General features: G+C 37.8%; 2 protein-coding genes across 5 annotated transcripts in view; both read right to left on the bottom strand.

Moving 5' to 3' along the window:
• The window catches only part of CCDC34 (coiled-coil domain containing 34), a 33,903-nt gene extending 14,676 nt beyond the window's left edge, over positions 1-19,227 (bottom strand). The window contains exons 1-3 of one of the 3 annotated variants that reach the window (XM_081064068.1): positions 18,836-19,227; positions 14,280-14,415; positions 7,480-7,587 (exon numbers count right to left, since the gene is read on the bottom strand). In XM_081064068.1, the coding sequence (XP_080920194.1) occupies positions 7,480-7,587; positions 14,280-14,415; positions 18,836-19,176 (585 nt within the window). In that variant the 5' untranslated portion in view covers positions 19,177-19,227. The remainder of the gene's footprint in view (positions 1-7,479; positions 7,588-14,279; positions 14,416-18,835) is intronic. The other 2 variants (XM_081064067.1, XM_081064066.1) reach the window with 2 other exon arrangements.
• Positions 19,228-21,898: 2,671 nt separating this feature from the next.
• LGR4 (leucine rich repeat containing G protein-coupled receptor 4) overlaps positions 21,899-26,497 on the bottom strand; it is a 96,232-nt gene continuing 91,633 nt past the window's right edge. For both annotated transcript variants that reach the window (XM_081062563.1, XM_081062564.1), the window contains exon 18: positions 21,899-25,304. In XM_081062563.1, the coding sequence (XP_080918689.1) occupies positions 24,028-25,304 (1,277 nt within the window). In that variant the 3' untranslated portion in view covers positions 21,899-24,027. The remainder of the gene's footprint in view (positions 25,305-26,497) is intronic.

Below are 26,497 nucleotides of genomic sequence, written 5' to 3'. Positions count from 1 at the left end.
TATACATCACCCTTCGCGGAGCAAATAAGTATGAGCCAAGAAAAGAAATTCTTCCCTTGAAAGCATCTTCTAGAATACTTTAATATAAGCAATTCAGTTAACATCCAAGTAACAAACATCAGTTACATACAGTATATGTCCAGATACTCAGGAAAAGGCAGGTCTTAAAAATCAAAGTCCAGGAGCCGGCCCGGTGGCTCAGGCGGTTAGAGCTCCATGCTCCTAACTTCAAAGGCTGCCAGTTCGATTCCCACATGGGCCAGTGGACTCTCAACCACAAGGTTGCCGGTTCAATTCCTCGAGACCCACAAGGGATGGTGGGCAACTACCCCTGCAACTAAGATTGAACACGGCACCTTGAGCTAAGCTGCCTCCCAGATGGCTCAGTTGGTTGGAGCGCGGGCTCTCAACCACAAGGTTGCCAGTTCAAGTCTTCGAGTCCCGCAAGGGATGGTGGGCAGCGCCCCCTGCGACTAAAATTGAACACAGCACCTTGAGCTGAGCTGCCGCTGAGCTCCCAGATGGCTAAGTTGGTTGGAGCGCGTCCTCTCAACTACAAGATTGGTGGTTTGACTCCCGCAAGGGATGGTGGGCTGCGCCCCCTGAAACTAGCAACAGAGCTGAGCTGCGCCCTCCACAACTGAGACTGAAAGGACAACAACTTGAAGCTGAATGGCACCCTCCACAACTAAGATTGAAAGGACAACAACTTGACTTGGAAAAAAGTCCTGGAAGTACACACTGTTCCCCAATAAAGTCCTGTTCCCCTTCCCCAATAAAATCTTTTTTAAAAATATCAAAGTCCAACTCATTTCCCAAGATGCTATATCTACTTCTAGTTGGGCAGCCAGTAGCTGCAAAAAGGAATCCTTTCTTGCGGAGGACTCAATATCCATTGATTTTATCCACTGACTACTGGATTTTAATTACTTCATACTGTCAGAAAATTTGCAAGATTATAAGGATCTTGGAGTATTCTTGTTCAATCTCTGGCTGACTCATGAGACTCCATGGCCTCATCAACAGGAGTTAATCAGTCCCTACACTGTTTGAAATTATAACTAACATTTTTCCAGTGCTAACTCTGCCTTTTACTACTCGATACACTTTATATGCATGTACTACTTTATATGCATGTCAATTTATTCTTAGAACTACAATACGAAATAGATACTATTATAATCTCATTTTACAAATGAGGACACTAAGGCACAGAGAGGTTAACTAATTTGCCTAAGGCCACACACATGGTAAGTGGCAGATCACTACAGATCATACAGACACTTAAATGAGAGAATGTTAAAAACAATTTCATGCCAAAAAATTCAATTTAAATGTAATGTCAAAATTCCTTAAAATATGCCACTTTCCAAAACTGATTCAAGAAGAAATCGAGTGTCTGAACAACCCTTTACTTGTAAAAACAATTCAGAATTAAAAACTTTTCCACAAAGAAAACTCTAGCCTCTTATAGCTTCACTGGTGGAATCTATCACACAATTAAGGAAGAAATACTACCAAGTAGTACACAAATTATTTTAGAAACCAGAGAAAAAGGGAACACATCTAAGCCTGTTTTAAGAGCCCAGTATTACTCTGATATCAACACTAGGCATAGAAATTATATAATATCAGGAATAAGATAACTGCTCTCATCATCGAAAACATGAAATACTTAGGGGTACATTTAACAACAAAAGTGTAATATCCCTGTACCTTGAAAACTAAAAAAAATTATTAAGAGAAATTAAAGGTGACCTATATAGAAATAAAAATCATGTTTATAGATTTAAAATGTGATATTAAGATGGCAATTTTCTCCAAAATGATCTATATAATTAATGCAATTCCAATAGTATCACAGGTACTATTCAGTCAAGCATGACTTGGGAAACTGATAAGATGATTCTAAATTGTATATGGAAGGAGTAATTAAAACAATTTTGAAAAAGATGAAGGATTTATACTATCTGATTAGAAGAATTATAGAGCTATAGTAATAGGCTAGTGTGTGTGGTACAGGCATAGAATATAGAAATGGAACAGAAGAGAATCCAGAAATAAATCCGTATGCATATGGTCAATTGATTTTAAACAAGTGTCAAGGTAACTGGATAGGAAAAAGATTATCTTTTCAACAAATAGTGTTGGAACAATTGGATATCCAAATGCAAAAAAATGAACCTTGACCTTTAACTGAAACCAAACATTAAAATTAACTCAAAATATACATATAGGTAAAAGTTAAAGTCATAAAATTTCTAGAAGAAAACAATGAAGACTATTTTTACACCCTTGGCATACGCAAAACTTTCTTAAATAACACACAAAAAGTACAAGCTATAAAAGAAAAAACTGAAATACAGATCTTCATCAAAATTTAAAACCTCTGCTCTTTAAAACTACCACTAAGAAAATTAAATGGGAGGCAATATTTGCAATACATATATGTAACATGACTCGAATATATATAAAAAAAAAAACCTCTTAAAACTTAAGACACAGAATCCTTCCACAAAATGGGCAAAATATAAAACACAAAACAATGAACAAACAAAACAAGAAAAGAGATGCAGAAATGGTTGACAATCCTATGGACTGAACTGTGCGCCGCCTCCCACGTGCCTATGTTGAGAAGCTCTAATCCTCAATGGACTGTATGTGAAGACAGGGCCTTTAAAGAGGAAAGGAGGTAATTAGGACCGCATGGGTGGGGTCCTAATCCCAACAGGACGGGTGTCCTGGTAAGAGGAGAAAGACCTCAGGGCTGCACGTGCAGAGAAAAAGCCACGTGAGCACCCTCACATGGAGACGGTACAGAGAGATGTCCATCTGCAAGCCAAGGAGACGCCTCAGAAGAAACCAAACCTTGCTCTGACACCTTCATTTTGGACTTCCAGCCTCCAAAACTCGTGAGAAAATTAGTTTCTGTTACTTACTACCCAGCCTGTGGTATTTCATTATGGCAGCCCTAGTACACTAATACAACAAATAAGCTTATACAAAGTTGATAAATATCATTAGATCTCAGGAAAATGAACGTGAAACAATGACACACCACGACACACTTACTAGAATGACTGAAAATGAAACAGACTGACAATATCAGTTTGGTAAGGATGTGGTATAATTGGAATTTTCATACAATAGTGGTGGAAATGTAAATGGTACAAGCACTTTTAAAAAGTTTGGCAATTTCTTATAAAGTTAAACACATACTTACCACACAACCCAGCAATTCAGTTCCTAGGCATTTATCCAAGAGAAATGAAAACAAATGTCCCCAAAAGACTTGTACGTAAGTTGTCATAGAATTTTATTCAGCATACCCCCAAACTGGAAACAACACAATTGTCCATCAACTAGTGAATGGATAAACAATTTGTGTAATTCTGTAGAATAGAATACTACTCAGCAATAGAAAGGAACAATCTTAATGCATGAAATATCAGGGAATTTTTAAAACAAAAGAAGTCCAACAGAAAAGAATCCATATTCTATACTTTTACTTATCAGATTCTAGAAGAGGCAAATCTAACCTGCAGGGACAGAAAGTATATTAATGGTTCCCTTGGAGCTGGGGCTAACTGCGGGTGGGGAGCAGGGGCTTAACATAAAGGGGCACGAGGGAGCTGTGCAGGTGATGGAAACGTTCTGTGATGGAAACGTTCTGTATCTTGTGCTGTTTGTTACACAGGTGCATAAGTTTGCCAGACCTCATCAAACTTATGATGGGTGTACTTTATTGTTTTTCAATGAAAGTCGATTTCAAAACATCAGACAGACTCTGTGAAGGACTTACAGTAGAGAAGAGAGAATGGAATGCCTTTAGTTAGCAAAAGAACAGAGGAGGCACTCAGAGAGAAGGGTTGAGAGAGTAGCCGGCCACTAAAGTGGCTTCAGGTTTTCGGGCACTCCAGTTCTATACCACCCAGGGCACAACAATAAATCTTCCCTTTTTAAAGATGGTGTCCTAAGAGAAATTTTGTTTCTTGAAAGTAAGGAAAGTAACAAAACAACTGGCTACAGTTTCTAAATTTCTTCTCTGGTTCCTTCAATAGTACCTGGCGCATAGTAAGTGTTGAACGCAGGAATGGTGCACTGATAACAATGTTATCAACCATACACTTTGTTGATCTGAATTCATTTTTTTACATTAAAAAAATCATTTCTACGTTTTGAGAATTAAAATTAATTTTATTTTTAAATAATTTAAAAAACAATGAAGGTAAGGCCCTTTTACAAAATGTGATAACGTACTGCCAAAAACAAATCTAAAAAATGAATTAGTATGGCAACACAAATGTAAGAGTACCAGATGAGATAAGCCATTTATTTGAAACAGATTTAACAATTTACAGTCATAGTATAAGAAACTAGCTTTGCTAATGGATACATAAATTCTTTTTGTCTGATTTTTTGATAGAACACAGTGAAAATGACTTAGAGAAAAATAGGCCACATATATAGCTAAAATGTGAATGAAGCTGGAGGCACAGAGGACCACACACCATGAAATGTAAACAGAGGAGAAAAAAAGCTAGATGCCAGACAGGAAGAGAAGAACCAGGAGAGCAGTCTTTACAAATAGAGGTAAATGTAACTAAGAGTGAAACAAGAAATCTGATAAGTTTTAAAGAAAAAAGAAATTCGTGCAATCAATTATTCCTTAACATGCACAAGAGTTCTGCAGAATAAGTAAACTTAATTTCTCAAGGTTCGTTTTCGAACTATTCTCAACCTTATGGAAATCTTGCTTTCAATAATTAGTGATTTATGTCAGGGCAAGCCATTTCCCTCCAAAAGAAATAAATTTTTTCTCAAATAATTGGATTAGATCTACTGCCACTAATTAAAACAGAGAATATATCATCTCTGAGCAGTATCTTACATTCTTAGCCAAACAACAACTATGTTTGATTGGCATGGTAAAATGAGCTTAATGGAGTTCGAAGATAAGAAAGCTTTTAGAGCAGAGAGCATGCTATTCTGTACATGTGAAACTGTTTTATTTTACAGTTATAATCTTCACAAAAGTATCACTTAAATTTTGGTAATGGTCACTTACTTTGATTTTGGCATTTATTCACAAAGAATATTATGGGATGACGTAAACTTAAAAATAATAACGATAATTTACTTCCTAAATAAAGAACAAATATATTTATGGTTATAACACACACATCTTACCCATTTCCTTTTTACAACACCTGGATGAAGAAAACTATGTCATCTTCAATTCACTGAAATGATTTACTAGGTACTCTTATTAATACCATTAGGCATTAGATATAACAATACTTAGGGATAAGAATTTAGAATTAAAAATGAAAACTATGCCGCCCTACAAGCTAAACATTCAACTAAATTCATCAAATTGGATTATAATAAAAGCAGTATCATTCTAAATACGTAAAAATCAAAATAGTAACAAAGTGCTAGCATTCAAAAAATTTTTAATTTGTGATTCTATATAAAAATGTATTAAACTTGAAAGGAAGATAATACCATTCATTCATTCATTCATTCCAATAACAAATGCTTACTATATTATAAAGCATTATGCTAGATCTTGTAATGGATTAAAAAGTAATACAAAAAATAATTCCTATCTTTAATAATCTTAAAATTACAATGGAAGTAAAGATATATGCATAAGTCTTTGGAAAAAAAACAAAAAAAAGGAAAGATATATGTATAACATAAAATAGCAGCAAAATACATATATACATGTATGTGTATATATGTATGTATATATGTATATGTATATATGCGTACATATGTATGTGCGTATATATACACATACACACACATGTATGTATATATACATACATATACACGCATATATACGTATATATACGTATATACATATATACGTATATATACATATATACATCCATATAAACATACATATGTATATACATATATACACATACATATATACATGTATGTGCATATACACATATATACATGTATATATATACATGTATATATACACATATATATGTACCTGTATACACATGTACATATGTATATATACATGCATGTATATATGTATGTGTATATGTACATGTGTATACATGTACGTATATATGTATACATATACATATATATGTATATATGTGTATACATATATATGTATATATATGTATATATACATATATATATATATGAAAAATACAAGCCAGTATATGACAAAGTAATAAAACTGAGCAAGGGTTCAGAAAAGAGTTTCTAACATGTGATCAGGGAATGCTTTATGTAGGAAATGCTTTGAATTGGATAATAAAGAGAGACAGGTAGGATGGAGGATATGATGAGTTTCCATGCTGATGAAACGTCACATAAATAAATAAGGAAGTGAAAACAAAACAAAAATTTTCTTATAATTCCTCATGAACACATATTCCCAGCAGTTGGATAATACAGTCCAAAGCTCAAGATTTCTTTGAAATCTATTATGTATCTTAAAAGTAATATGAAACTTATGTTCTATTCCATCAAATATCTGTGTTTGCTTTAACATAAAAATAACATTTTTCCTCTCAAAATTTTCCAGCAATCTAATACTCCCAGAAGAAGGGCCATGATTATCCTGTGTGTGTGCTGCCATGAATGCCAGTAAAAAGCAATAGCATAGAATGAAGGAACCACAGTGGAAGACATGGTTCAGAGAGCAAAGAGAAGGTCTTTAAACAGCTAGGCTAGAATTGTTAAAACGTTATTCAGAAGACAGTGAGGAATCATGAAAAACATATTTTAAATTGGGGAATGACATTCGACTGTTTCAGCAAGATTAGGCTGGCTTGAACAGAGGATGGATTGATTCATTCAACAAGTATTTGGGGCAACTATTATGTGTCAGGTACTGATCTAGCTGCTAGAGAATTGAACAAAAGAGGCAAAAAATCCCTGCCTTATGGAACTTACATTCCAGTATGAAAAAATAAAGAGTTGAAAGATGTAATGAGACCAGATAGGAAGAGATCACAAATTGGAGAATGGACATTGCAAAGAAAAGGAGGGGATGACTATAAATAAGAATTCTGATTACGTGTAGGTGACTGAGATGACAACAATACTAATAACAGAAACCAAGGAGTTAGGAGAACGGTTCTATCAAAGGACAATGGGCAAAAATGGGTTGTTTCAGATTTGCAGGCTCAGAGGTGCCTGCCAACCTTACAGAGGAAAATCCAAGACTCCAGGAAGTCAGGTCTAGAGATACAGATTTCATGACTACCTGTAGCCACATATAAGTGGAAACCACATGAGGGAAAAAGGAGAGAAGCAGAAAGCAAAGGGCAGAAGAAAGAGACTTCATAAATGTCCATGAGGGTAGGGGTGAAAAAGCAGGTCAGAAAAGAAAGAATCTACGAGAAAATAAGAAAAAACCTAGGTAATAAGGAATAATGGGAAGAACACTTCACAAGCGATATCAGTCAGTATGTGTGTATGCATTTTTTTTCTTCTTCTTACCTGTTCATTCTTTTTCTGAACCCATTCCTTGTGCTTTTCTTCAGCAATTATCTTTCTTTTTTCCCGTTCTTCCATTTCTTTTCTTTTTTCCAGCTGCTGACTTAATTCCTGTGAATTTTATTCAAACAAAAGGTAACATTTAATAGATGTACTCAAATCATGTATTTGAAAAAAGGCTGAGGTTAACCAAATTAAACATGAATATAGTTTCCTTTATAGAAAATATACCATTAGTGACAATAACTTACTTAAGTAACTAGTCTATGATGAAAAGAAAGCGTTGGTAAAAAGTATGTCATTTTTTAGAAATGCAAATAATTGCTTGGCAGCAAAACACTAGTTTCTTAGACTAAACTTCAGCTAAATTACCCTCATTGAAATCAACTTTCCCACACATAAATTTTGGCATCGCTGTACGCTACTGGCAGAAGCTCAAGGGAATTGAAACTTTTTTTACAGTTCTAAAAAGCCTCTAGATTCTTGAAGATAAAGGATAGGAACTAAATAATCCCTAAATTTAAAAATTTAACTCAGAGTCATACCAAAGAAGAAATGTACAGAAGCCATTCAATTTTCTTTAGAGAAAAAAAGAATCAGGATTTTTCTTCACTGATTTTATAACTGCTGGAGTGTAAAACAAAACCACATTCATATCCCAGATTATTTAGCTGCCTTGCTGTCACTCGAATCTACACGTTTGGGCATTTCCTTAGGAGAAAGAATGTGGAAGGTATGGCCAAATAAAACTACAAGCTGAATGCCACCACTCTGTCACTCATCAGTTAAATTACAGCATTAGTTGAGAATGCTGTTCAAACTAGACTCTTAGGACTCCACTACCATAATTACCGGTTGTTTTTCTTCTCTTCCCTTAGGTACTAATAATCAGATATTTTTATATATCTTCCATTGGACCTCACTCCTCCCCAATCCTCCCTCTCCCAAAGATCTACCTACCTGCGTATGAGCTCTAATACATCTTTTCGAGCAAAAATTAATATAAGACCCGGTATTATTTTAATTTTAGACCGGGTATAACATAATACTGGGTCTTATATTAATTTTTGCTCCAAAAGACGTATTAGAATTATCCAGCTAGGTCTTATTTTCAGGGAAATAGAGTAGTGGGAAGAATCATTTTTCAACTCCCAGACAATTCCAGTGTGTTAAATGAAATGAAGATAAAACTTGACACCAAGAGCTTATCTTTTGCACTTTAGAACAGCAAATGGCCGCAGGATACCTGTCTTCTATGACCTCTCATCCTAAAAGTCTGCTGTATAGAAAATAACTGCAGGCCGGCACAGTGGCTCAGGCGGTGGGAACTCCACGCTCCTAACACTGAAGGCTGCAGGTTCGATTCCCACATGGGCCAGTGGGCTCTCAACCACAAGGTTGCCGGTTCAACTCCTCGAGTCCCACCAGGAATGGTGGGCTCCGCCCCCTGTAACTAAGATTGAACACGGCACCTTGCGCTGAACTACCGCTGAGCTCCCAGGTGGCTCAGTTGGTTGGAGCACATCCTCTCAACCTCAAGGTTGCTGGTTCGACTCCCGCAAGCGATGATGGGCTGTGCCCCCTGCAACTAGAAACAGCAACTGGACCTGGAGCTGAGCTGCGCCCTCCACAGCTAAGACTGAAAGGACAACTTGAAGCTGAACTGCACCCTCCACAACTAAGATTGAAAGGACAACAACTTGACTTGGAAAAAAGGCCTGGAAGTACATACTGTTCCCTAATAAAGTCTTGTTCCCCTTCCCCTAATAAACTCTTAAAATAAAAAAATAAATAAATAAAAAGAACTGCCCTCACTCATTCAGAAAGTCTTCCAACGTTTAAACACTATCCTCCTCCAAGCCCCCAGAGTAAAACAGCCATCTTGGTTTTAAAAAGATTCTTCCTTACCTCTGCAGTTGCTATTCCTCGATTATTCACTTAATACTTTTTTTTATGGAGGAAGCATGAACTGAGAGATACAGGGATGAAATTCCAGAAGTCTCCCATCTAATCTCCTTCTAAATAGACAATAGAATTAAGTGCTACATTGTGAAGTTTTTTTGTATAACAGGAGTTCAGAAAAGGGAAAAGAAGGAAAGAGAAGATGAGAGGAGAAACAGTGTGGACCAGGATAGTCAGAAATGAGCACTGTAAGAGGAACAGTGAGGAACTGGCTTCACTGGAAGGGAGAAATTTGGGATGGTGGGGGGGCGGGTGGTAACTAGACAGAAAAAGGTCTTTTGAGACAGGCAGAGTAAATTGAACACTATGAAGCAGGAATACGTGGCAAAGGGATGATTTAGAACTCTTAATGATAAAGGTTAAGGACTGCATTAAAGGGATCAGAACTATTCTGAGGGAGACTGATTAGGAGGTTGCCACAGTATATGAGTTGTAAAGGGAAGAAGTCTGGACTCGTGTCAGGAAACAAAAAGGGGGAATACAAGCATGCACGTATGCACAAGTACGTGTGTGCAGGATAGATACAGCTCTGATAACCCTATACCCCCAATGTTCCTAAATAGTCCTAAATTTTATTTTTAAGAAAAGAAATCATTTAAATATACAACTAAAGATATGATTGATTATATTTATGTACCCCTTTAAGAGTCTACATATAATTAAACTCAAAAATCAGCAAAAAACCCCACAAAATCAGAATTTGTGTTCGTATTTTATGTCTCACGAATTTTAGTTAATGTTGACATAAGAGTTAAAGATAAAGGAAGGGTCAAAAGTACCTAGAAAATACTACCACTGACCCAGACAGTGCTCTAATCTCAGGATGTCTGTTCAAGTCATTTGCCACCCCAGAACATACATCACATTCTGAGACATCACCCTCCCTCCCAAGGCTGGCCCTCTTAGAATTTCCCACCCTGAATGCGTCCATATGTTCACCGCCAAGGCAAACCTCTCCCGGACACAGCTGCAGTCTTCTCTCACAAGGCCTACGTCGTCTTCTGGTACACCACTGAATTTCAACAGGATTAGAGCTATTTTCCAGAGTACACATTCGATTATGGAAAAGCAAAATCCAAAGAGGATCCTCAACAGCATTTTTATTTCAATAGCTTTTGTTGACTTTCAAAGAACTTTATACCTTCTAAGGTTAACAATCAGAAAAACTGACAGTTTGAGTTTCACCAACTCCATATCCTACCCTATTCCTTCATTCAGGGCTGATGAATGAAAAGGCTGAAGGCAAGATGGTGAAAAAAATAAAAGTATGGATTATTCACAAACTAGATATATTTTATAATTTAGAGCAGATTGTACTAAAATGTTAAAGCAAATGTTAAAAATTAGAGTAAGCCAAAAGCAATAGGGAATTTAGGATAGTCTGCTAAGGAATTTTTTTATATAATAAAAACCAAAATAAAATTTATACGACCTATTAAACCAATATGTTAATTTTTCCTGATACTGACATTTAACATTTATCATATTTATCATCTTAACAGCTACAAATGTAAAACAACATTGTCAGCGGATAATTTTGATGGGTTAAAATAATTTAACTCAATCTTACAGATATCTGAAACAAATCTAAATGTCTGTTGATAAAATCAAATTTATGAGAAGGAATAATATTTTTAATGACCCAACTATCCTTTAAATCTTCCTTTAAGTTTTCAAGGAAGAAAATAAGCAAGTCAGGTTACATTCAAAATTAAATACTAAGTCTGAACCATTTAGCTCTAAAAATACATCTTGGTACCGTGGAAAAAAAAAACTTGTTAAACTGGAAGTCGAAGGAACTAGGATCCAGCCCCACCTTAGCCACTAACTGAAACCTTAGCAATGTTATTTTCTGACACTTATGTTTAATAGGTGTTGAGATGAATTGCTCCTTACGGTTAAAAATCTGTGCTTTTAGTGATATGATTTGTAAACAAATTAGAGAATGCAATAAATAAGGACAGGAAAATAAAGGAAGCATGACTTAGAAAATAAAACAAAGAAAAGGGCATGAAAAGAATGTGAATACCACATAGTTCAAAACAAGCTTTTATAAATAAAGTGAGTAGTTGGCCTATATGTTATGATATCCCTGCCATGACTGAAACAGTAAGATTTATGCTGAAGTATTTTAATTGCTTCAGAGTTAAGTAATGACCTAGCCATAAGAAATATCATACTCCTAAATACACCAAAAGGTTTTAATCTTTCAACCAATTATACTCTGCTACATGCTCAATCAATGTGGTAGGGACTTTACGTTCATTACTTTAGTCTGTTCTCAAAACAAACCTTCAGTAGTTTATTATTATCTCCTTTAACACATAACAACAACTAACTTTTACTCAGTGCTTCCTATATACTACAACATTTGCTGATGCTCACTTAGTCCTCATAACAACACTATGAAGCAAATATTATTTTCCCTTTCATTGATAAAGAAATTCAGGTAGAAAGAGGTTAAGAATTTGTCCAAGGTCCGAGTTTTGAATCTACAAAACTACAGCTCAAGAATTTATGCTTTTACCCACTCTACTATTTCCTCTCTAACATCTGGCTTACAGATGAAGAGACTGAGGCTCAGAGAAGTTAAGTAACTTTCTCAAAGTCACAGAGTTAAAACGGCAAAGCTAAAATTTCAGCCTTGTCCAGCCCGAGGTCCCTTACAAATTTATTTAACTTCTTTTATTGTGTGCTGACTCTAAAACTGACCTGAAGTGATCCTCCTTTTCTTAATGTAACAAGTCATTTCTGGTGAGACTAGAGACTAGAGGTACCATCAACTGAGCTCCACTTTACCATTGGCTCACTGGGCTACATCAACGTCTTCCAAACTGCAAGTCTAAAACCAATTTAATGGGTTATGACCAGCCTTAAAAAAAAAAAAAAATAGAATACCAGGTTTTGCAAAAATTAAGATGTTATTCCAGATATGTATGTACACGTGTTTGTGTGTGTGTGTGTATCTGTGTGTGACATGAAGCAAAGTAAATTTCTCACTGTGAATAAATATTATGAAAGCTACTGCACTAAGTAATGGAATTAGTAATGTTAAAACTTAAGGTTGAGGTAAGAGAAGTAAGAGTCTGGGGTCTTAATAATACACATTAATTCTGAAAATAAATGAAAACGCTGTAGCGAGGTTATGAATAGCAATGATACCAATAACCATAAAACACTACCAGTCATCTTTATATATTGTCTCATTTAATCCTCACAAAAATCCTGTGACACAGATATTATTTTACATTTATTGTACAGATGAGTAAATTGAAAGAGGCATAAAAGTTTAACTAAGCCTGCCTGACATCAAACCATAAGGTCTTTCTCAGGACCTGTGCCCCTCTAAGAGGAAATAAATACCACTGTGTGCTTTGCCAGGAATAAATTTGTAGTTGAAAACACAAAGTGTCCGGCAGCAGGAAAACAGCAGGATGTACTGGTGTCTACAATCATTTGAATCATGTCTGCCTCCTGAATATACGACTGCTTACCTGGTTAGAAACCCATCACAGAAACAATGACTAATTTCAAAACAGATTATGAAAATTTATTCCAAGGATGATCTTGGAGGGCAAAGCTACAGTTCCAGGAATTTTTATGACAACACGGTTACCAACAGATTAGAATAAACTTAAATATACAACAGTGAACCCATTAACTACATTCTAATACATATTTAATACATTTTAAATGTATTTTAGTAATCTTAGCTAGCCATTTAAAAATGATGCTATAAAAATATTTAATGACATGGAAATGTACCGGGGGTGCCAAAAAAATGTATACAAGTGGACCCTTTAGTCAGTGTTGCTCAAACAGTAGTTTGCCGTCATCAGAAGTGTCTGGACACTGATGGGAACCACTCTGAGCACCTCCTGTAAATGCAGAAGTCAAACGTGACTTGTATTCATCTTTTGTTATCGTTATATATTGAGTATTATAATTTTAATAGTTCTTTTCTTTCTTAAAATGTGTATACATTTTTTTGGCACCCTCTGTATTTTTAATAAAAATCTTAAAAAAAAAAAAAAAAAAAAAAAACCTCTAAAAGGGTTTTAAAAAATAAAAACAAAAAGTATCCCCTTATCACTCAAATCTGTTTTCTGTGTTTGGATAACAGGGAGAATTCAGATAATGAGTCTGGATATTGGGGATGCCAAATTATCCAAATCTACTTGGCTGCTAGGTTCTAAAAAGCAAACAGTAAGAGTTCAAAGAATGAGGGATTCGTGTGAAAAGGTATCTCAAACTATGTTTTGAGTTTGGAGAGTGAGAGTTCAGAGTGAAAACCACAAATGCAGATATGTCCACAAACAAGGCAGAGAAGTACAGAGAAACTAAAAAACACAGATTGCCATCTCCCAGCACAAAATTACTCTAGGGCACAGTGAGTGATATGGGGGTAGATTCCTATCTCTATCTCAATTTTTGTTTTTCTCCTTTCTTAAAAATTTCACCAAGCATATGCAGTTAAATTTACTTTAGTTTAATGTACATAACAGTGAAGCTCCATTGTATGTGCCTATATATATACATTTGTACATACATAATTGTTTTGAATTCATAGAGAAGAAAATGTGGAAGGCTATATATGCCTCAATAGTGGTGAGACTAGAGATTTTAATTTTCTTAATTATACTTAGCTCTATTTTCGAAATGTTCTTATGGTAACCATGCATTATTTCTACAATAAGAGTTGTTGAAATCAATACAGCAAACTGACACAAACAAATCCAAAACTTTGTTTTGAGGGATAATAACATTAACGTTTTAATTTCAAAAGCAGCTCTACTCTGTGAGCTCATGGAGTGCATAAAAAGAATACTGTATAGATTTACCTCTACAGCTTTCTGTTGCAGACGGTCACGTTCTTCTTTTTCTTTGCCAACAAACCACACTTCCCACGGTGTCAGGCTGCTTTCTGGTAAACGCACCTGTTTCTGTTCTTCTTCGTTATCTTTGGATTCAACCACACTATTACAAAAGAGGACATTACAGCACTTGTACTTGAAACTCTTCGGCTTAACAATCAAAATCACTTAGTTATACAGTAAAAGCAGAATTTAATAACATATTTAGAATCCTGATTTTTATAAGCACATATATATATGAATGCATTATATAGAGATATACATTTGAAAAGTCATTAAAAGGAACTTCAGTATTTAAAGTAATTTATCCATCAAACCGCCTTGGAGTTCCTTCATCCTCTAAAATCACAGTATTTTAAAACCTACTGGGATAATCCACACCAGGTCCATTTGCCTCAATGAGAACAATATTTTATTCTTAAAAATCTTACATCTGGATAACTAATTACAACACATGATTCAAATCAGATCCTGGAGAAGATTCTTCCCTTTTCCTCACTTAAATATTTCAGGGGGGAAAAAGGAGTATGTGTATTTCCAGAGAGAATGATAAAGCAAATGTGTTAATAACAATTAGTGATTCTGGGTGAAGGGTGAGCAGAAGTTCTTTAAACTCTCAACTTTTCTGTAAGTTTGAAATTATTTTGAAATAAAAAAATTACAAAAACAATATGGCCCTTGCATTCTTTTGAACACTTTGGTTGACTCCCTTTTGCCAGTTCTTAGACACGGAGTGTGGACTCTCCAGTTTGGTTACCTCCTGCCATGGTTACCATCTCTACCAGGCACCTCTCTCAGTCTATCTCTTCTGGGTACAGGGAAAAGTTACTACTCACTCACGCTAAAGAGAAGAGGGGAGAGGACATACTCTAAGCAGATAAGTAAATAAAGAACACAGGGGTTTAGCCGTACACAAGACTCTTAGAAACAGAAAAAGCTGAGCACACATGGAAAGAAAGGCTGTTCAGGACCCAAGGCAGCTCTAGAGACTAGGTTATTACAGACTCAGCTCCTCTGCACCCTTAGTAAAGCAACCAACCGCCTAACCAACTGCAATGCACAACTTTTTCTACTTCATAGCATCAGCTTGTTTTTTTCCTGCTATTTCTCAATTCATCCACGGTCTGATGGAATTTTTATTCTAGTGGGAAAGAAACACTGTTGATGTGCTGTTTATTTCGTGTGTGTGTGTGTGTGTGTGTGTGTATGTGTATGGTCTTTGGTCTTGCATAACCACCTCATCTGTTCCCAACTATCTCTAGATGTTAATCACGAGCAGATCAGTCATTCCAGGCCATATCTTTCTCCTGAGCTGCAGGCTTTCTTTCCAACCATCTGATAGAAAGCTCCATTTAAATAGCAAACTCAATCAGTTCAAAACAAGTTTAATCCTCTTCCACCATCCACCCATTACTCTCCCTCCGTCCTCACCAGAAAAATGTTACTCCTCCTCGTATAATCCTGTCTCAGTGAAGGGTACCATCACCTCCCCAGGTAGCCAAGCCAGGAACCTGGCCAGACCTTTGACTTGTCCCCATCTGATGCGCCTACCTCCCACACCCATATTATCACCTAATTATGTCTATTCCACTTCTTTCAATTTTCTCAAGCCATTCTCCTCTCCTGCAATCTTGCAACAACTGTCTGGTCATAACTGGTCTTTCCCCCTCCATTTCAAATCCTTATTCACACTGTTACCAGACTCATCCTTCAAATGAGTCCTTCTATCATGTCACTCTGCATCTCAAAGTTCTTCAGCGGCACCTCTGCCCATAAGATGACATCCAGACTCCACAGACTGACATCCATGAATTGGCCCTACCTGTCTTCCAGCCGCTCCTTGCACCAATAGCTGATGCGGACTCTACCTTTCAGTCTGGAACTTACGCAGATGCAGACTGCTGAATGCGCCAGGCCCCGTGCTCTGCAGCGCTGCCTACAACTCTGAAGTTCTGTCCTCCACCTCCACACACGGCCCAAGTAAGAGCTTAGGTTTGCCAGCAAAATATTTGGGGTGAATCTCTACCTGCTTCTTTCAAGGGTACGGTTTTTCACCTCTTTAAGCTCCCATTTCTCATGTGTCAAATGGAGATAACAGTAGTGGCTACCTCAGTTACCACCGGATGAGACAGTCCATGCTGAAGCACTGAGTACAGTTCCGGGCACTCAGTAAACATGTGGTACCTGTCAGTATTGGGAGTAGGAGTACAGCTAATTCCCACTCTCCCTTCAAGAGTCAACTCATGCATTATCTTTATTGCCTCACAGTGAAACCCTCTGCAAAAAATCTGGACTAAGCATCTTGGGCTTTCTGTCACTTGCCCATCTCTGCCACAGGCCGTGAATTCCTTACAGACAAAACATGTCTTGACTCATTCTTTATTTCAAGAGTCTAGCTTAGGGCCTAGAATATAGTAGGCTCCTAACAAATGTTTGTTGAAAGAAGAAATCAGTGAGATTAGTATCTTTTAGAAAATAACACTTTGAATATTAAATTTCTTGCCTTAATATTTTTAACAAATACCGTGTTTTCCCGAAAATAAGACCTACTCTGATGACTCAGACAGTCTGCTCTCCTCATGCCATCGTCCCCAACTGTCCAGGGTACCAGCTTAAGGTTAGAAGTAGGGAGAAGTGAGAAAATTTTCTCAACACATATCTTTCCTGAAAAGAAGCTTTAGGTTTTCTGAAGTATTTGAAACAATCACTGCATCTATCCTGTTCTCTAGCACGTGGGAAATAGGCATTCATTCAGCACAATTTACTGAGCACCAAATAAGCATCTCACACTTGCCATACACAAGGTCTGACAACTCCTACATTCTTTCCGGATTACATCCTACCTATTCCTCTGATTCACAGAGAATGAACTGTGATAAGGAAGGCAGCCTTGGTCAGGGATGCCACCAGCTCATTTGGGCTTTGGCTAAGGGGAGACATGAATCTTTCTGGCTCCTCTCCTGCTAAGCTCCATCTGGTCAGTGCTTTTGTTACTGGAAGCTAATAATGCAAGGTCTAGGTAGCTGAGACGTACTTTTGATAGCCATCATTCTAGGTTGCTACACTGTGTCTACAGTGTGTTGTTGATTAGACTCAGAAGGTATTATCCAAAGCCTTCAAATTTATTTTAAAAATCTGTGGGGCCAACTCAGACCTGAAAAATTCCTACAAAGGCCCACATGAAAATGGCCTCCTGAAAGTCTAATTTAACCATTAGTTCTATCAGGTTGATCAGGGACCTGTTTCTTGTTGCTACAACCAGTCTGGACAAGTGGTTTACTCACTTACTCTCCCTGATCTCCATTCCCACCAGTGTACTTATTTTTACTTCTCATTCTTAAGAGACTCACTGTTGTAACAGTGCAGGAGCCACTTCATATGGTTCCATATTCCATCCACTTACTCTGGTGATAAATGCCTTATAGGAAAGGGGCTATCTCGATGCTTACGCACATGGGTCCTCTTGTCCGTATTTCTTAGATCTCCTGTACTATGCCTTACACAGATTGACAATCGGAAAATTGTAAATGCTTTCTGAAGACGACGTAATGAGCCTACCCCAAAATGGACCTGCATTACTATGTCTGACTCAGAAAAATATACTCCTGCAGACGTAGGCCTTTTGCTACTATTTCTACATACCCAATAACATTAGACATCCAGTATAGGGAAGAGAGAACACGATCAGCATCCTATGGTACTAGGCCCAGTTCGGCTAATAACCAGGCACATGCCTTTGAATCAGACTTATTTGTATTCTAAGCCACTTTTACTATCTGTAACAGGAGTGACTTGCTCTCCGCTTGAATTCCATGAGTACAGGCCACGTTTATCCTGTCGACAGTCTTCCATAAGTCGGTCCTTACGTGCCACAAACTAAATGTTTGCCGAATAAATAACTGTAGAAATAAATTACAACGGTTTTAATAATCTCTCTGGTTCTAAGACTCTTTGATTCAACGACTGTTAGTCTCCTGTTACGAAAGCGCTCGGCTCCGACCCAAAGTTGCCTCCGGATGCTGAGGTTGACACTGCTAACCCCTGAGCTTCAGCTCCTCATTTAAAACATGAAGAGTACGCTGCGTACTGCGGCCTACTTCATTGGCGATCAGAACCTTTCCTAGCTACCTACAGGCAGTACGGAGGGGCAGAAAAGCACATTCTGCTGCCACGGGGAGATGGACAAGAGTTCTGGTGTCCAGAGACTTCTGCGTATTGATAAAACTCCTTCAATTGTAGCAACATGTTGTGTTTGACACTACGTGCGTTTGTCTAGGGAGACTGTAGCAACATCCTATGCTCAGTTTGAAAAAGGATGTAGGAATCATAGAAAATGTGCGGTCATGTGTAAGACCTGGCCCAGGACGCCATGTGCCAAAAGGGGCAACACCTCAGGATACAGGTGGTAGCCCAGCCTGTGAGGCAGAAGGCGGGAGGGGGCCAGGCCGGCAGAAGAAGGGGCGCCGAAGGGTCTAAGGAATCCGAGAGGCGCCGCGTGGGCCAGCGAGCGGCCTGGGGTTTACCTGCGGCGCCCCTGCAGCTCCACTCCTCCCAGGCTCGCCCCCTTGGCCTCGGAATCGCCGGCATTTTCGTCCGCGTCTTCCTCAACTTCCCCGTCACCATCGTCGTCGTCAAACGGGAAGCGCTGGTGGCGGAGGGGCGACAGCAGCGACAGGGTGGAATTGCTGCAGCTCGGCGGCGGAGAGGGCGAGCACGCCGCCACGGTCTCCAGCCCCTGCCCTCGGGTGTCCGCCAGGAGGACGGAGAAGGAACCCGGGGCGGGCCGAGACCGGGCCCTGCGGTCGGGCCGGAACCGGGTGTCGGACGTGGGGGAAGCAGACCTCCACCGCCCCGCCGCCCACATCGGGCCCGCCACGTTCAAACCGGCGGCGGGGCGGCGGGGACGTGCTCTCCCAGCAGGCCTCGCGAGCGCCGAGCCTGGCCTATCCGCGCGCGCGGGACCGACCCCGCGTTGCCATGGCGACGCGTGGAGTCCGCGCGGGCTTTGTCCCCGGACCAGGGAGAGTGGCTTGCTCTGCGCCCGCCTGTCCCCGCTGGCCCGACCTCCACCCGGCCGAAAGGCAGGGTTACTGCTGCACCTCAGCTCTCGGGCGAGGTCCCGCTTGGTGTTGACAACTTTAAGGGACTGTCCTTTGTTTGCGGGGCTGTTGCAGTTCATTTGGTACCTGAAATATGCTGTCACTGAATATAGCAGATACTTTTAAAGGGAAAGAGGCAAAAGCCAAACCTACCCTCATATCATTACAAGGTCAGGGTGATAGGCATCCGTCGTGATTTCTATCAAACGTACAGCCATATTTTGTAAGGGGGGATGGGCGTACTTGACCCAAGTTTACGGGTGTGTCCAAGAATTCACTGTTAAGATAATTTTTCAGTTTTTGGTTAGTACCTTGTTTGCCTGGTATCTTAAGGGAACTAGTTGTCCATACATGTAAATTTTGGGGCCTCTGAACCCTCTAGTGTGCTAGGACCTGTGCTTGGCACTGGATATAGATGATTAAGATAAAAACACTGCACTTACAAGTTCCTTGTTCTCGTGTGATGAAAAATCATATAATTAAAATATTTTGTAATATGCATTTTATGAGGAAAGAAATACTGTGGGATCTCAGAAGGAGCACTCTTAGGGATTGGAGATGGTGGGGATGGGGATGAGAGTGCCAAGGGAGAGGTGGTAGACAATAAATCTGGATGCTTTATTCATACGGACAAAACTGTATAGATTTGAAATTATTGTGGCTTTTGTCCAGCTCGTAATGCATATTGCAGGTAGAAATATCACAAAGTGAAAACTGCCAATGGCCAAAATAGCACACAAAATTTGTCATTGACCAAAGAGTGATACAAATCTTTGATGAAATTTAGAGCTGCAAAATGCAACACAGGAGAATTAAATATGGTAAAAATCATAGCAACCAAGAGCAATTCACAGGCAGAAGCTCTAATTAATAAAATGACATGGTTAAACTATTTAAATGGATGCTATTTTTGTTAAAATTTTCAGTAAAAACAAAATGAAAATGGAAGAAAATAGGAACAATTTAATAAAATTGATCAAGGAATAAAATTGGCTTAATGGCATTTTCATTCTACACCCCAGTTATTCATTATCAGCATATCTGTTTAAAATCTTTTATGAGAATATCTCTAGAATCAACAAAAAAAAACCCACAGTATTATAAGGCTCTGGCCACTTGAAGGCTTCAGAAGGTGGTACATTTGAGAGGCTATTCCCAATAGTCAGACCTGATATAACTGAAGCATAGTAGGAAGAAAAGATACAAGTTTTAGTATGAAAGGTACTTGGGTTTGAATCAGTAGTTTCCTCTGAAACCTACTCACTAGGTTTCCTTAAACAAACAAGCTGTTTGGCCTTTCCAAGTCCTAACTTGCCCCTCTGTAAAATAGGGAAATAACCTACCTCCCAGTCATCTGATCTCATTAATCCTCAAAGCTTCTAGCACAGGACCTAACAGAGAAAATGACTGATGATAAATTAATGTCACTTAAACTCCAAAACTTTTCCACTTTAACCTCTTGGCATGGGAATCTAAAATGTCATATACTTCTCTGCCTCCTTAAAAATTTTTACTAAACAAATTATGCCCTTTCCTTGATGCCTCAATCATCATAATGACCAACCATAGTATTATGCTGTTACAACACTGGAGCTATGGAGGCAGAGGGGCATGGCACTGGTGCTGGTGTGTAAACATAATAGAGTCCTGTGGTCTCCTCTCTTACAGTGCTTTTTCATTATTGGAACTGAGAAGCCATAATCAAGTTTGGTAGAATTATATAAATGTATAAATAAGCTCAAAAGAGAAGCTCTCCCCTTAAGTTTTAAGATATTGACTTAGTAACTGCACTTCTCACTACTCATTTATTTTCACTTTCATGGCATATTTGAGATCATATATATATATATATATATATATATATATATATATATATGTATATGATTTTTTTCTGCTTTGCTGGCTTTGTGACCATGTGGAAGTACAGAGTGACTTTTGCCTAAAAATCTTTGTTACAAAAGTAATGTCATTACCAGTTAGCCCTGTGGCAATACAGTATGCAACTTAAGTTTATCCCTGGACATACTGAAACATTTACAAATGAAAACAACATGATGTCTTAGATTTGCTTCAAAATAATCTAAGGAGAAGAGGGATTGGAAGGGTTAGTGAATGGGATGAAGATGAAACAAGGTTTACCATGTGCTGTTGATAACTGCCAAAGTTGGGTGGGTGATGGGTACCAGGGTGAGGTGTAAGGTCTGAGGGAATGGGAGGGGAGGTGATTATATTATACTATTCTGTTTTATTTTGGGAATTCCAAACCTATAGTCAAGTTTAAAACAAATGAACAAGAACAAACAATTCAGAAAAACTGGGTACTGGTATGGGTTCCGATTTGCTATGTAACTCAGGTATTCACCGAAGTTTCATTAAGCCCTCTATTTTCTCATCTGTAAAACGAGGGCTTGATGTTATTTCTAAGAATTTGGACAATTGACTAAATTTAATATCATGCAGGTTTCTTAATCATTTGCTTTTAAATAAAAATTTAATTGATGGTATTCTCTTAAATTTCACAATTTGTTTTCCGTTAGTATGGTAAAACCTTCTAAATTTCAGCAGTGTTCTTCCAACATTTCTTCTAACACTCTTCACTTAAAAAATATTTCACTTTAATTTACTTTGACACTAAGTAAATTCATTATTATACCAAGTTATATATTAAGGCAGAACAGATTGCTTTCTAGAAACTTTAATAATTCAAAACATTGTGTACAATATTGTTTCCAGCCATATGTATAGCTCAGTTTATACATCTGCTATTCTATTTTTAAATGAATGAAAAGTTTTCAGTAACGTAAATTTTGAAGAAAAAACTTTACTTAGTATATTTACCAAGTTATGATTTAATATTCATCAATGTGTAAATATACAAACATGATAGCAATTTTAAACACTTGTGAATAGTTGGCCTTACAAAATTACAACACACTGTAAATAAACCCCTCCCACATTTTATACAAACTACATGATTTTGATATACAAAGATTCTGTTTTTATTATACTGACAATGTACAACCAAGACTATTTACAATGCAAAAAAAGTATATAAACCACAATTTAACATTCTGCTACTGGCAGCCACTATAGTTTAGGAGGTAGCTTTAATTAAACAAAATGAACAGAAGCCACATTTCCCAACCTGTGTTCTAAAAATAATTTACATAAGATAAAAATTCATTATATGCACAGTATATACAGTTTAATTATTAAACTGCAATCTAGCTTCATGTTTTTAATATATCCTGAATAACTAATATGGCAGTGGGTTTGCTATTGATTTAGCATATTGTTCAAAAAACATACTGAACATTTATAACTTTAAGACTCCACATAGTGATATGTCAAAAGTCCATAGATGATAATCAAGTAAAACTTAAAAATTTTTTTAAAGACATAGACCTAAGCTTTATTCCTTTTCTTCTTCTTTTTTCTTAATGATACATTTGTCTTGTCTCACAAGAACACAGTATCTGAACTGTTGCACTGGCTCTTTTGTAAATTACAGTAAGGGGAAAAGGTATGGAAACTTCCACGAAATAGCACAAGTTCAGGAGAATCAGTTCACTAAGAAATAAATGTAAGTGCATTGTGTCATAATTACTCCCAATTTCTTACAATCAAATGCAATTATTCACCACAGTTTACTTTCCGTAAAATCCAAACTATAAGTAGATAACATACCAACAAAACTGGAAAATATCAGTAGAACCAATGATATCAGGAAGTCTTTATTAATGGGAACGTTATATGGAACCATCGATTCCCTCAGATACTATTAAAATCCCATCGATTCCCTCAGATATTATTAAAATCCCATATTAGTAGTTTAGTCAGATCTACTAACCTCACACAGCAATCAGCCCTTTACTTTTTCCTAGCAGTTTGATCACAAAACACTGAGGGAAGAAATGACTGCGATCACACTCTGGCAATGTAAAATGACTGAAAACAAATGTTCAGCTAGTCTTTTAAAATCTAACAGTTGTTAATATTGTTTTAAAAACATCTTCAGGTTTTCAATTTATAAATCACTTCAATAAATTTATGATTCTATTGTGTTAAAGATGGAAACAAAATGCTATCAGGTAAAGCCGACATATACTCTCACAGTCCTACTTGGGAGACAATCCCTTTTTTGGCTCTGCAATAAGTTGTCCTGAGATTAATGATCAAATATTAGGTAAAATTAGCCAAGAATTTTTCTTCAGTTTTATAAAATCACATTTTAAAATATTCTTTAAAAATATTAACAGCTGTTTTTATCTTGTGCTTAATTCAGAAACAGGTAAAATTTTGCTTCTTACGGATCAGAAAAAATTTAATGTTATAATGCTATCACATATATAAAATCTTGTCAACCTACAGACTTTTTCCAAATAGACCACATTGTTTGGACACTGTATTTTTCACTGTATTTTTTCATTTGATAGTGTAGGCACTTGTTCTTTGACAATGTCTGGTTTAAGAAAGAAACTGCCACCTTCTCCTTTTTCTAAGTGACACCAGGCCGTAATCACAGAAGTGCTTCCCAGATGAAAAAAATCAGACCAGGGTTCATTCTATAAACACTGTGATTTGGGTGGATGGGGGAAATAGTCCCAAATGTTAATTCAGTCTTTCACTCTTGGGAGATTGTAAGCATAGCGCACCAAAGGGAATCCGCGGCTCTGATAGAAGCAGGCTCGCCCACAGGCCTGCACCTGGTCAGAACTGTCCGAGACAAAGGAGTCTTCCTCATCTGCATAATCAGAGTGGGCTGACTGCGTGCCACAGTCGGACCAATAGCCATCTGGTCTTTGGCAAGAACCCACTGCCAATGCAGGACAGCTGTGTGATTTTATTAAGTGTTTGCACGATACAGGCTTCGTCAAAAGAAATGACTCACAACAGTCACACACAGTCAGGTTCCCCTGCAAGTGGGAATACATGCCACAGTCGTAGTAGAAATCCTGTTCCACACAGCCAGCTTGGCTACTGATAGAAACTGAAACCGATCCACTTTTCTTGGTAATGTGCCGCTTCAGTAACTTCCAGTCTTCTTTAAACTTTGGGTTGAAGAAAACATACAGGACTGGATTCAGGCAAGCAGGCAATGGGAAAAATATCAGAGTAACAGACTTCATTATTTCAGGGCTGATCGAGATGGCAGTGATCAACGGCGCAAATGAGAAAAATGCAACAGGGCAGAAAAAAATGCAGTTGGTGAAGATGAGCCAAGCAACATGCTTAATCATGCCACAATGGGAGTTCTCGGAAAGGTCCTCTTTTTCCAAGTTGCAGTAAAGTTTAGTGTAGATGATGGCCATTAATAAAAATGCTAGTGAGTTTAACAGCACCAAGGTTACAGTAAATCCTAACGATGGTGTTTCTCCTGTGGGAAAGGGCAAGCACAGGGGGGATGCAGAGTATTCCCCTCCGTGGAAAAGTGGGAAACAGCCTGCCACTGCAGCACCCACAAAAGCAAAAAGGGCAGCAACTCGGAACTGTTTGAGATGATTGCTTTTCCCATTTTTCATTATCTCTTTCGCAGATAAGCTTCTTTCGACAGCTGCTAACATCAATAAAAAGATGGCGCTTTCTGAGGAGAAAACGGCAAGAAACCCAGCTATCTTGCAGCCACTGCCAATCTCCCACCAAATGCCAAATTCAGCAAATCTGCCCCAGGACACAGCATCCAGAAAAGTTAAGATGCCGGTATAGGCTCCCATGACTAAGTTAGACACAGCAATCAGGCCTATAAACAATTTGGAGGAAGGCAGTAATGTACAAGATGCGAATGTTGTTAAAATGACAAGCAGGTTGAAAAAAAATGCAACCAAGAAAATGAACCACACAGTTAGACGGATCATCCAACTTCCCAGTAAATATTCACAGGGCTTAAAAGCACCTAAAATGAAAAAGAGAGAAATAAAAGACAATGTAGAAAGCATCACATTCCATATGATATGGCTCAAGAGAGACACTAAAGATAGTTAATCTAGAATAATTGCATCTGCTACCAAACTGAATTGAACCAAGTTGAAAAGATATTTCTTAGATATTTCAGTCATTGAACGAGGCTGTTTTAAAAATAACTGACTTTATTTTTTATTAAATATTTGGTAAAGCCATATAGTGATATTTAAAAGACAAGTTTCACTTTTTCTTATACCTCCATTAATATACACAGCACAGTGTCTAGCCCATGAAAGGTTCTTGCTATACCAAGGGTTTGGAACTGATAAACTAGAACTTGATTAGGGTTCATAGTTTGCTGCTCTTTTCCTGTTTTTTTTTTTTTTTTTTTTTAAACAGGACTTTATTGGGGAACAGTGTGTACTTCCGGGACTTTTCCAAGTCAAGTTGTTGTCTTTTCAATCTTAGTTGTGGAGGGCGCAGCTCAGCTCCAGGTCCAGTTGCTGTTGTTAGTTACAGGGGTCACAGCCCACCATCCGTTGCGAGAGTCAAACTGGCAACCTTTGTGGTTGAGAGCCCACGTTCCAACCTACTGGGTCATCTGGCCACCCGGAGCTGAGCAGAAGCTCATTGACTTCATTCTAGTTGGCGGAGGGAGCAGTTCACTGGCCCATGTGGGAGTCAAACTGGCAGCCCCGTTGCCCAGAGCTCGTGCTCTTACCAACTGAGCCACCCATCCTCCCCACTCTTTTTCTTGAGAAAGCAATATACACCTCTATCTATTTTCTCACTTGTGGATAATAATGCCTGTTTCATAGAGTTGTGTAGCATAAGTAAAATTACATACATAAGGCACCTAAGCAGGCTGCTGGATACACAGCTATACTTAATAAAGATGAGGTCCTTCTTCCTTCCTAATCCTAGTATACTTTATAATAATGCATACACATATTTTTTTTAACGTTTCTTATGGCTTTTAAAAGGCAATCAAATGAAGCACGTTAAGATAAGTGTAATTATCCCCATTTTTCATCCAGAGAAACTGACATTTCAAAGTGTTTGATTGACCTGACAAAGGTTATTCAGTAAGACAGTATAGGGAGAACTAAACCACTCTAATGTTAAGTATTCATACAAAGCTATATCCAGTAAAACCCTGCATAAGTTAAACTAGGATTGCAAGAA

Source organism: Rhinolophus hipposideros, assembly GCF_964194185.1.
Source record: "Rhinolophus hipposideros genome assembly, chromosome: 10".
Taxonomy (NCBI): domain Eukaryota; kingdom Metazoa; phylum Chordata; class Mammalia; order Chiroptera; family Rhinolophidae; genus Rhinolophus; species Rhinolophus hipposideros.
This window is presented reverse-complemented; position numbering and strand designations above follow the sequence as displayed.